This window comes from Moschus berezovskii, chromosome 8 (assembly GCF_049115385.1).
Source record: "Moschus berezovskii isolate FMDL1 chromosome 8, NW_MosBer_1.0, whole genome shotgun sequence".
Lineage (NCBI taxonomy): Eukaryota > Metazoa > Chordata > Mammalia > Artiodactyla > Moschidae > Moschus > Moschus berezovskii.
In genome coordinates, this window is record NC_142467.1 from 60,101,249 (window position 1) to 60,112,843 (window position 11,595).

General features: G+C 46.1%; 2 protein-coding genes across 2 annotated transcripts; both read right to left on the bottom strand.

The window, feature by feature from the left end:
* Window positions 1-93: 93 nt before the first annotated feature.
* Window positions 94-8,306, bottom strand: LOC129558938 (protocadherin alpha-3-like). Its single transcript, XM_055430350.2, has 2 exons — window positions 8,281-8,306; window positions 94-2,482 (listed from the first exon to the last, which is right to left on the bottom strand). Exons 1-2 carry the CDS (start codon window positions 8,304-8,306, stop codon window positions 94-96), a joined length of 2,415 nt encoding a protein of 804 aa, XP_055286325.2.
* A 477-nt stretch (window positions 8,307-8,783) lies between these two features.
* Window positions 8,784-11,306, bottom strand: LOC129559224 (protocadherin alpha-2-like). The gene has a single exon (XM_055430794.2). It carries the CDS (start codon window positions 11,304-11,306, stop codon window positions 8,784-8,786), a length of 2,523 nt encoding a protein of 840 aa, XP_055286769.2.
* Window positions 11,307-11,595: the final 289 nt, after the last annotated feature.

Here is an 11,595-nt window from a genome sequence, read left to right on the forward strand (position 1 = left end):
TGGGTTGCCAACAAACAAGACTAATTACTGTTAAAAATGCTTCCAAAGAAGCAGAAATAGTCAATAAGAACAAAGACATTTTTGAAAGGATTTTTAAAAATTACTCACTTTGGCAGGAAGATCAGTCTCCACATCCAGCTGCTCTTCTCTGTCTCCACTAATGGGACCCGGAGGTAGACTGGGGCTGAAGGCCATGAGGTCGGTCTTGGGCGGCCCCTCCCCAGAGCACACCCTCTGCCGCCTCTCCTGAGAGTAAGACCAGCTCCCCACCGCGCTGGAGCACACCAGCCTGGGCTTCACCGGCCCGCACGCGCCCTCGCTGGGCGGCGCCGAGCACCGCAGCGCCGTGTACAGCAGCAGCGTGAGCACCAACAGGCTGGACACCGCGCAGATGGCGATGATCAGGTACACGTTCACATCCACGAACGCCGTCTCTGCGCCAGCTGCACCAGACAACGCCCGCGAAGAGGCCTTGGGCGCCTGGCCGCTGTCCTCCAGCGACAGCAGCACGGTGGCCGTGGCCGTCAGCGCCGGCTCGCCGTGGTCCTTCACCAGCACCAGCAGGCGCTGGCGCGGCGCGTCCGCCTCGTCCAGGGCGCGCGTCGTGCTGATCTCGCCGGTGTACAGCCCCACGCGGAACGGGCTGCGCGCGCCGCCCGCCGCCGGCTGCAGCTCGTACGACAGCCACGCGTTGTAGCCCGAGTCCGCGTCCACCGCGCGCACCTTCGCCACCACGTGGCCCGCGCCCACGGACCTCGACACCACCTGGCTCACCGCGCTCGGTCCTCCGCCCGGCCCGGGCGGCAGCAGCGCAGGCGCGTTGTCGTTCTCGTCCAGCACGAACACCTGCAGCGTCACGTTGCTGCCCAGGGGCGGCACGCCCGCGTCGCGCGCGCTCACCTGGAACTGCAGCAGCTCCAGCTCCTCGTGGTCCAGCGGCTGCAGCGCGTACACCTTGCCGCTCTCCGCGTGCACCGACACGTAGCTCGACAGCGCGCGCTCGCCCACCCGCCGCTCCACCAGCGAGTAGGACACCAGCGCGTTCTCCTGCGCGTCCGCGTCCCGCGCCGACACGGTGAAGATGTGGCAGCCGGGCGGGTTGTTCTCCTTCACGAACACCGTGTACTCGGGCTGCGCGAACGCGGGCGCATTGTCGTTCACGTCGGCCACCTCCACGGACATGCTGACCGTGGCCGACAGCGAAGGAGAGCCGCCGTCTCTCGCTGTCACCACCACCTCATAGTTCGCCACGCTCTCGCGATCCAAGACGCTGTCCAATACTAATGAATAGTAATTCTTGAAGGTGGACACCAGCTTGAAGGGCACATGATGAGTCAAGGTGCAGGTCACCTGCCCATTGGCACCGGAATCGAGGTCGGACACGCTGATCAGGGCGATGACTGTGCCAACTGGAGCATCTTCTAATATAGGTAAAGAGAGTGATTTGACAACCAACTCAGGAACATTATCATTTGTGTCCAAAATTTCCACTAGAACCGTGCAGTGATCTGCCATTGGGGGATTTCCTTTATCTGTTGCCTCTACCTGTATTTCATATAACTTAGTTAACTCAAAGTCTATGTCACCCTTTACAATGATGTATCCATTAACGGGGTCTAAATGGAATTTCGAAAGAGTATCTGCTGATGTGTCTGTATTGAAAGAATACACAATGTCCTTATTTATTCCTTCATCCAAATCAGAGGCGTTAACAGTCACTACTAGGGTACCATTTGGTGCATTTTCAAATAATTTGACTTTGTAGATCGTGCTCTCAAACTCTGGAGCATTGTCGTTTACATCTAGAACGGTGATCTTCAGTTGAGCAGTACCAGTGAGTTCTGGTTTCCCACCATCAACTGCAGTTATAAGTAAGTGATGCTCAGGAGTGTCCTCTCGATTTAAAAGTTTTTTTAGCACAAGTCCAAGGGATTTAATTTCCTCATCATTTCTTTTTACATCCAAGGTAAAATATTCATTGGAGTTAAGCCTGTAAGTTAATAAAGAATTAGCTCCGATATCTGCATCTGATGCGCCCTCTAGCGGAATCCGAGAACCAAGCGACCGGGATTCATAAATAAACAAATTTTTTACTGCCTTTGGAAAAACCGGTGGGTTGTCGTTAATGTCCTTCACCTCCACCTCCACATGGAACACCTGCAGCGGTCGGTCCACGATCACCTCCAGGTGGATGCTGCATTCCGCCCTCCTCCCGCACAGCTCCTCCCTGTCGATCCGAGAATTCACAAACAAAATGCCATTCTGCAGATTTACCTCCAGAAGATCCCCGCGGTCTTTGGACGCCACCCGGAACAAGCGCGGCACTAGCTCCGCCAGCTCCAGTCCCAGGTCCTGCGTGATGCGGCCCACGAAGGTGCCGTGTTTGGCCTCTTCGGAGACCCAGTAGTGGACCTGTCCTCTCCCGGCCTCCCAGAACAGAAGCATTACCGAAAGCAGTAGTCGGCAGTCTCCCTGACCTTCTCTCCAGGAAAGTACCATTGCAAGCGTTTTCCAAGTATTGGGTCGCTTTTGCAACGATCAAAAATTTGAAAATACTTTTTAGTTCCTTATTCTTCGTTTCATAAATAATCATTCCATGCCCGTATTTCACAGATGGTGAGGAAAAGCAGCATCTTACTACGTAATGAATGAAGTATTTCTTCTGTGGTGAAATACCTTGCGGTGGACAGCGACATCATGTGGCTAAATGTGTAGGTATTAAATAAATCTATCTTTTCCTTCCATTGAACTTCCCTCAATTTTTTTCCTTGTTAATTTCCTTCCCACTCCTCAAAGTCTTCATTTTTTCCCCCAAAATATATGCTTAGAACTTTTCTACTAATTCATGACTTTCAATTAGGCCAGTCCATTCCATACAGTTAAATATAGTAAAATGGTGATTATTGTTTTAACGGTAGTGGACATCTATTGGAAATATTTCCCATGTGACAAGTACTATTCCATTTGTTTTAACAGGGCTATCTCATTAGATTCTCTCAGCAACCTTCCGAGGTAGGTATTAATATGATTCAGGTTTTAGAAACACTGAAGTGGAAACATGTACAGGTTAGTAAATTAAAAAATAATATTGACTTGTGGTGTTGAGAGGGATCTCAATCTAATTCAAGATTCATGACTTTAACCACTTGACCACAAAGTCTACATTTTGCAGAAAAATCAGGCCTTTGATATTTGTAACCATTAAAACAACAAGACTGATAAAAATGTGTATATATATATATATATATACACACACACAATTTACTTCTATAGTATTATGGCAATTTGTTAATTTATAAAATCTGTTCACTTATATTTCTTCCCTTGTAGAATGTCTACAAACCATTCTTGTGTCATTTATCCAACAACTGCATCTTTGTTAGCTGTCTCAACTATTATTTATATAAAGATTTCCCAAGTCAGTCTTTTTGTTGTAAAGTCATTAAGTCATATCTGACTCTTTTGCAACCCTATGGACTGTAGTCCACCAGGCTCCTCTGTCCATGGGACTTCTCAGACAAGAACACTGGAGTGGATTACCATTTCCTTCTCTAGATAATCTTTTTGATACATGGATCAAATCCACATCTCCTGCATTGGCAGGCGGATTCTTTACTACTGATCCACCAGGGAAGCCAAAGTCAGTATTTTACAGTACAGTTATTTTGTAAATTTGGTTTTTGCTGCATAAAAACACTGTTTGATTAGGATATTTGCTATATTTACATCATACCAGGGGAAATTATATTAATTTTTAAAAATCTCTATACCATTTATACATTTCAATTTACCCGTATGTCCTAAAATGTTCCCAATATGAAATGATTGTGTTTTTAATAACTTTCACTCTGGATGAATTTCTGGATTCCAATTTGTTAAAAAGTTGTTACTTGAAAGAACTGGTATTTAATCATTAAAGAGAGAAAAGTAGTTTTAGAATCTGACTCACTTATTCAACATATGTAAAAATAGGCCATGAATTATACTAAATGTATCCGTGAAGTTAGTAAGATGTCTGCATTCTCTGAGTATTTGGAAGTTGAACAGAGAAAATTCATGGGAAGAGGTTGAATTTAGAGAGGTAAGAATATGCCCAAATTTTGCTTATCATCAGACTCTTTTTAAATGAAATCAAACATGTGCTTTAAGGGAATTCCCTGTTGGCCCAGTGGTTAGGATTTCTTGCTTCCACTGCTGGAAGTGTGGCCAAAAACAAACAAACTGTGATTTAAGTATTATGAGAATAGTTCTCATAACAGGTTTTTCCATGTACTCATTGAATGCAACCACCATTGCAGTTTACTCATATTTTATTATTCATATTTAGAATAGAATAAATTATCAATTAAATTTTAATAATAAATAAGTGAATATTTTAAATTAACTTTCTTTAAAATATGAAGTAAATTAAATTAATGATATTTGTTTATATCAAACACATAACTTCTAATTGATTCTGCTATACTAGTTCATGAAAAAGAAGTAAACATTTAAGACTTATTTTGGAAAAGAATGAATCTAGGAAATAATTATAATTATCAGTATGCCAGTAGGTGCTTTGGTGGATCTTTAAAGGTAGTAGCTAGTTTTAAAATGAGATATAAAGTTAAAATTTTTAAATATCATGGACTTCATATCAATAAGATACCTTTCACAGCTTCAGTTCAGTTCAGTTCAGTCGCTCAGTCATGTCCAACTCTCCGCGACCCCATGAATCACAGCACGCCAGGCCTCCCTGTCCATTACCAACTCCCGGAGTTCACTCAAACTCATGTCCATCGAGTCGCTGATGCCATCCAGCCGTCTCATTCTCTGTCGTCCCCTTCTCCTCCCGCCCCCAACCTTTCCCAGCATCAGAGTCTTTTCCAGTGAGTCAACTCTTCGCATGAGGTGGCCAAAGTATTGCAGTTTCAGCTTTAGCATCAGTCCTTCCAATGAACACCCAGGATTGATCTCCTTTAGCATGCACTGGTTGGATCTCCTTGCAGTACAAGGGACTCTCAAGAGTCTTCTCCAACACCACAGTTCAAAAGCATCAATTCTTCGGCGATCAGCTTTTTTCACAGTCCAACTCTCACATCCATACATGACCACGGGAAAAACCATAGCCTTGACTAGACGGACCTTTGTTGGCAAAGTAATGTCTCTGCTTTTTAATATACTATCAAAGTTGGTCATAACTTTCCTTCCAAGGAGCTTACTGTAATGCTATACATTTCATGACACTTAAGAGTATACTTTCGGCAAAATGGAATGCCATAGAGAATTTATAAGAGAGTCAAGGCTATGGTTTTTCCCGTGGTCATGTATGGATGTGAGAGTTGGACTGTGAAGAAAGCTGGTCGCCGAAGAATTGATGCTTTTGAACTGTGGTGTTGGAGAAGATTCTTGAGAGTCCCTTGGACTGCAAGGAGATCCAACCAGTCCATTCTAAAGGAGATCAATCCTGGGTGTTCACTGGGAGGACTGATGCTAAAGCTGAAACTGCAATACCTTGGCCACCTCATGCGACGAGTTGACTCACTGGAAAAGACTCTGATGCTGGGAAAGGTTGGGGGTGGGAGGAGAAGGGGTCGACCGAGAATGAGATGGCTGGATGGCATCACCGACTCTGTGGACGTGAGTTTGAGTGAACTCTGGGAGTTGGTGATGGACAGGGAGGCCTGGCGTGCTGTGATTCATGGGGTCGCAAAGAGTCGGACAAGACTGAGCGACTGAACTGAACTGAGACCCCATAATGAATATTAAGAGATGAAGGTAATACTAAAGAAACTATATGAGTTTAGAAAACTGAGCTAATCTGTGGATAAAGTATTAGTGAGTAATATCTACTCTCACTTAGACATCTCTTGGCAACTGAATCAAGAAAATGTAAATATGAAATAAAAATCAGTAAGAGCTTATACAACGATCTGTTGTGATTCCTGGAGATATGGACATACCTGGATATAATATAAAAGCTTATAATTTACCTAGAATAGAATATAGTGACTAGACTGCTGGTAGGAGAGATTCCATCTGACCATTCATACTTTCTGCACACAAGTCTCAAGAAAGTGATGAGTAGTGATGACTCATCCTAAGAAAGAGCTTTTTCCTCATCTGTTCAAGACATTTGTTTTTCTCTGTAAAGTCTCAGATAACTTTACTGATTCCCAGCAAATATATACTCCCTGCATTTTGGGGTATATCAACTCTGAGATGCTAATAAGTTTCCTGCAGGAACAGATTATACTTAAATGGAGGTCACTATTTCCACACCAGACCCATTCCTTTAATAACAGCTCCCAGATAGAAATTGATATTCTGGCCTATCTGTAAAATGGCTAAAGCTAAGATCACTTAGTGGAAGTTATTTCATGAATCATCAATATCCACATATATTTGAGGGGGAAAAAGCAAATAACTATGGACCAAAGAGTAGTAGAAGACAGTAATTTCACTCCAAGACATCTTCCTTTGGTTGAAAAAAGTGTTTTTAACATCCTTTCCAAGTGTAACATTTACTCACCAAGTTTTGTGTTTAACCCAACATAGTAGTTTCCATTGAATAACTACATTTTCCTTACCTTGTGTGCGGTGCTAAGTTGCTTCAGTTGTGTCTGATTCTGTGAGACCCTATGGACTGTAGCCTGCCAGGCTCTTCTTGTCCGTGGAATTCTCTAGGCAAGAACGCTGGAGTGGGTTGCCATGCCCTCCTCCAGGCCCAGGGATCAACTGGAGTCTCTTACAACTCCTGCTTTGACAGGCAGGTTCTTTACCACTAGCACCACCTGGGAAGCCCTTCCTTATGTTACTTTTTGGGAAAACTCCAACTTCATAGGAATATGATTGCTGCCAGTCTTGGAAAATGTTATCACACGCATTGTGTGTGGCGCCAGAAGGAGGTGGTCAATCTCTGCACAGTGGGAGGTCTGCATACATTAACCCAGTGATACACTTTAAGCCTGACTAAACATCCCACAGGCTGGAATCAAGATTGCTGGGAGAAATATCAATAACCTCAGATATGCAGATGACACCACCCTTACGGCAGAAAGTGAAGAGGAACTAAAAAGCCTCTTGATGAAAGTGAAAGGTGGGAATACCAGACCACCTGACCTGCCTCTTGAGAAACCTATATGCAGGTCAGGAAGCAACAGTTAGAACTAGACATGGAACAACAGACTGGTTCCAAATAGGAAAAGGAGTACATCAAGGTTGTATATTGTCACCCTGCTTATTTAACTTCTATGCAGAGTACATCATGAGGAACACTGGGTTGGAAGAAGCACAAGCTGGAATCAAGATTGCAGATGACACCACCCTTATAGCAGACAGTGAAGAGGAACTAGAGAGTCTCTTGATGAAAGTAAAAGAGGAGAGTGAAAAAGTTGGCTTAAAGCTCAACATACAGAAAACAAAGATCATGGCATCTGGTCCCATCACTTCATGGGAAATAGATGGGAAAACAGTGGAAACAGTGTCAGACTTTATTTTTTTAGGCTCCAAAATCACTGCGGATGCTGACTGCAGCCATGAAATTAAAAGACGCTTATTCCTCGGAAGGAAAGTTAGGACCAACCTAGATAGCAGAGACATTAAAAAGCAGAGACATTACTTTGCCAACAAAGGTCCGTCTAGTCAAGGCTATCGTTTTTCCAGTGGTCATGTATGGATATGAGAGTTGGAATGTGAAGAAAGCTGATCGCCGAAGAATTGATGCTTTTGAACTGTGGTGTTGGAGAAGACTCTTGCGAGTCCCTTGGACTGCAAGGAGATCCAACCAGTCCATTCTAAAGGAGATCAATCCTGGGTGTTCGTTGGAAGGACTGATGTTGAAGCGGAAACTCCAATGCTTTGGCTACCTCATGCGAAGAGTTGACTCACTGGAAAAGACTCTGATGCTGGGAGCGATTGGGGGCAGGAGGAGAAGGGGACAACAGAGAATGAGATGGCTGGATGGCATCAGCGACTCGATGGACATGAGTTTGAGTGAACTCCGGGAGTTGGTAATGGACAGGGAGGCCTGGCGTGCTGTGATTCATGGGGTCGCAAAGAGTCGGACACGACTGAGTGACTGAACTGAACTGAACTGAAACATCCCACTAAATAAAGACTGGGTTATCTATATAGTATTCTCCACTTGCATGAAGAGTCCCACTACCTGTCCACCCCACAATGTGACTTTTTTAAATGATTTTTAAATTAAAATTGAAAGAGAGGTCTTTTCTCAGTGAACTCTCTATTGTGCCTTAAAACTAAGAATTTTGCAAATGTGAAATCTTTATTCCAAATAGCGGGTTATTTTTACTATTGAAAGACATATGTAAGATTAGCATTTCTAAATGATGTCATGTGTTGTGATGACCTATGACATGTACTTTGGAGGTCCTGGCATTATAAATTTATTCAGGCTGCTTTTAAATACATGGAAAGAAAAACTAGCATATTAACTGTTACGTAAATAGATAAAGACAAATATCAAAGGAATAATTTGGGAAATTTCCAACATATTCTGACAGAATGGATGAATGATGTAAATTGAAAATATATATTCCATAATCATGCTCTAAATTTTTCCCAATTATGATTTTTTAATATTAGAAAAACAATTTACAGGTAATAATAAGTTTTCAAATTTTGCTGAAGTATTTTTTTCATTCCTTTAATCCTATTATTCATGGTGAAAGGAATAATTTGGAAAATTATTTTGGAACAATTTTGTTATTTACGGAAATTTCAAAATGTAAAAAGAAGATCATCTAAGTAATTTATTCTCAGTGTAAGAAATTGATTTCTATTCATACCACATATTGCACAATAGGATAAAGATATAAAATAAAAACAGAACTATAAATCAAAATAATTAATAGAATTATAGAGAACAAAGGAAATAAAACAATTTTAGAGATGATGGGGAAAAAATTAAGACTCACCTTTCCGAATTGTTCTGATTCGGAGAGTTGTCTTTCGTCCGCTGAGCCTGGACCTTGAGGCAGGCTAGGACTGAAGGCCATGAGGTCGGTCTTGGGCGGCCCCTCCCCAGAGCACACCCTCTGCCGCCTCTCCTGAGAGTAAGACCAGCTCCCCACCGCGCTGGAGCACACCAGCCTGGGCTTCACCGGCCCGCACGCGCCCTCGCTGGGCGGCGCCGAGCACCGCAGCGCCGTGTACAGCAGCAGCGTGAGCACCAACAGGCTGGACACCGCGCAGATGGCGATGATCAGGTACACGTTCACATCCACGAACGCCGTCTCTGCGCCAGCTGCACCAGACAACGCCCGCGAAGAGGCCTTGGGCGCCTGGCCGCTGTCCTCCAGCGACAGCAGCACGGTGGCCGTGGCCGTCAGCGCCGGCTCGCCGTGGTCCTTCACCAGCACCAGCAGGCGCTGGCGCGGCGCGTCCGCCTCGTCCAGGGCGCGCGTCGTGCTGATCTCGCCGGTGTACAGCCCCACGCGGAACGGGCTGCGCGCGCCGCCCGCCGCCGGCTGCAGCTCGTACGACAGCCACGCGTTGTAGCCCGAGTCCGCGTCCACCGCGCGCACCTTCGCCACCACGTGGCCCGCGCCCACGGACCTCGACACCACCTGGCTCACCGCGCTCGGTCCTCCGCCCGGCCCGGGCGGCAGCAGCGCAGGCGCGTTGTCGTTCTCGTCCAGCACTAACACCTGCAGCGTCACGTTGCTGCCCAGGGGCGGCACGCCCGCGTCGCGCGCGCTCACCTGGAACTGCAGCAGCTCCAGCTCCTCGTGGTCCAGCGGCTGCAGCGCGTACACCTTGCCGCTCTCCGCGTGCACCGACACGTAGCTCGACAGCGCGCGCTCGCCCACCCGCCGCTCCACCAGCGAGTAGGACACCAGCGCGTTCTCCTGCGCGTCCGCGTCCCGCGCCGACACGGTGAAGATGTGGCAGCCGGGCGGGTTGTTCTCCTTCACGAACACCGTGTACTCGTGCTGCGCGAACGCGGGCGCGTTGTCGTTCACGTCGGCCACCTCCACGGACACGCTGGCGGTGGCCGACAGCGGAGGCGAGCCCCCGTCCCTCGCGGTCACCACCACCTCATAGTTCGCCACGCTCTCGCGATCCAGGACGCTGTCCAACACGAGTGAATAGTAATTCTTGAAGGTGGACACCAGTTTGAAGAGGTCTTGGGGGATCAGGGTGCAGGTCACCTGTCCATTGGCACCGGAGTCACGGTCGGCCACCGTGATGACAGCAATGAGAGTGCCCAGTGGAGCATCCTCTCGAACGGGAAGTGAAACAGACGTGATTGAGACTTCTGGTGAGTTATCATTGACGTCCACAAGTTTTACTGAAATTTTACAGTGCCCAGACATTGACGGAGTCCCGTTGTCATAGGCAATAACTTGAATATCATAGAATTTCATTTCTTCATAATCTAATTGTCCCTTAGTTCTGATTTCCCCTGAGCTGGGATCTATGTTGAACTTGGTCTTTATATTGCGGGACACATCACTATTAAATGAATACACAATCTCACTGTTTGATCCTTCATCTGCATCAGAAGAATTTAATTTAATCACCAAGGTTCCATTTGCCACGTTCTCTAACAAGTTTATTTTGTAAACTGATTGGTCAAAAGTAGGTTCGTTGTCATTCACATCTAATACCTTAATAAGCAACTGAACAGTGCCCGTGAGCTCAGGTTTGCCCCCATCAGTAGCCACTAGCAACAAATTAATTTCAGCAGTTTCCTCTCTGTCCAGAGATTTCCTCAGCACAAGAGACAAAGACTGACTTAATTCATCATTTGTCTGTATATCTAGAAAGAAAAACTCACTGGAGCTGAGCTTGTAGGTGAGAAGAGCGTTTACTCCGATATCTGCATCAAATGCCCCCTCTAGAGGAAACCGTGAGTCAAGCAGTCTCGATTCGTGAAACCGGATAGTTTTTACCGCCACTGGAAATACTGGTGGGTTGTCGTTAATGTCCTTCACCTCCACCTCCACATGGAACACCTGCAGCGGCCGATCCACGATCACCTCCAGGTGGATACTGCACTCTGCTCTCCGCCCACACAGCTCCTCCCGGTCGATCCGAGAATTCACAAACAAAATGCCATTCTGCAGATTTACCTCCAGAAGGTCCCTGCGGCCTTTGGATGCCACCCGGAACAGGCGCGGCACCAGTTCTGCCAGCTCCAGTCCCAGGTCCTGGGCGATGCGGCCCACGAAGGTGCCGTGTTTGGCCTCCTCCGGGACTGAGTAGCGGACCTGGTCGCTCCGGGCCTCGCCTACAGCTAAGAGCACAAGCAGCGGAAGCAGATGCCGGACCTCCACGTCCCTACTCTTAGAAGACACCATCACCAATTCTCAGTAAGTTGGTCAAATTAGAATATCGTGTTGTGCAAAATTTTAAATGTTGTCCTCTAATCTCTGCTCAAGTCCTGCTGCTTCTCTTATTGTTCTCGCTGGAGTTGCGATAGGGTTCTGGGTATTTTTCTTCTTAGAGAACATACTGTGGTAAAACAGCGACATCATGTGGCCAAAATGTAGGCTCTACTGTTGATTCTGTAGATTTAAATCTTAACAATTGTCCAGGCTAAGTTTATTGATAGCTTTCATTTAGGAAAAATACCTATCTTAAACTGAA

What these genes read in the sequence shown, in the direction of transcription:
- LOC129558938 (XM_055430350.2), bottom strand. Translation starts at nt 8,306, where the DNA reads ATGTCTTTCAATAGTAAAAATAACCC. An exon ending in TTCAATAGTAAAAATAACCC is followed by an intron (nt 2,483 to 8,280) that starts GCTATTTGGAAT and finishes ACTTTCCTGGAG; the next exon opens with AGAAGGTCAGGGAGACTGCC.
- LOC129559224 (XM_055430794.2), bottom strand. Translation starts at nt 11,306, where the DNA reads ATGGTGTCTTCTAAGAGTAGGGACGTGGAGGTCCGGCATCTGCTTCCG.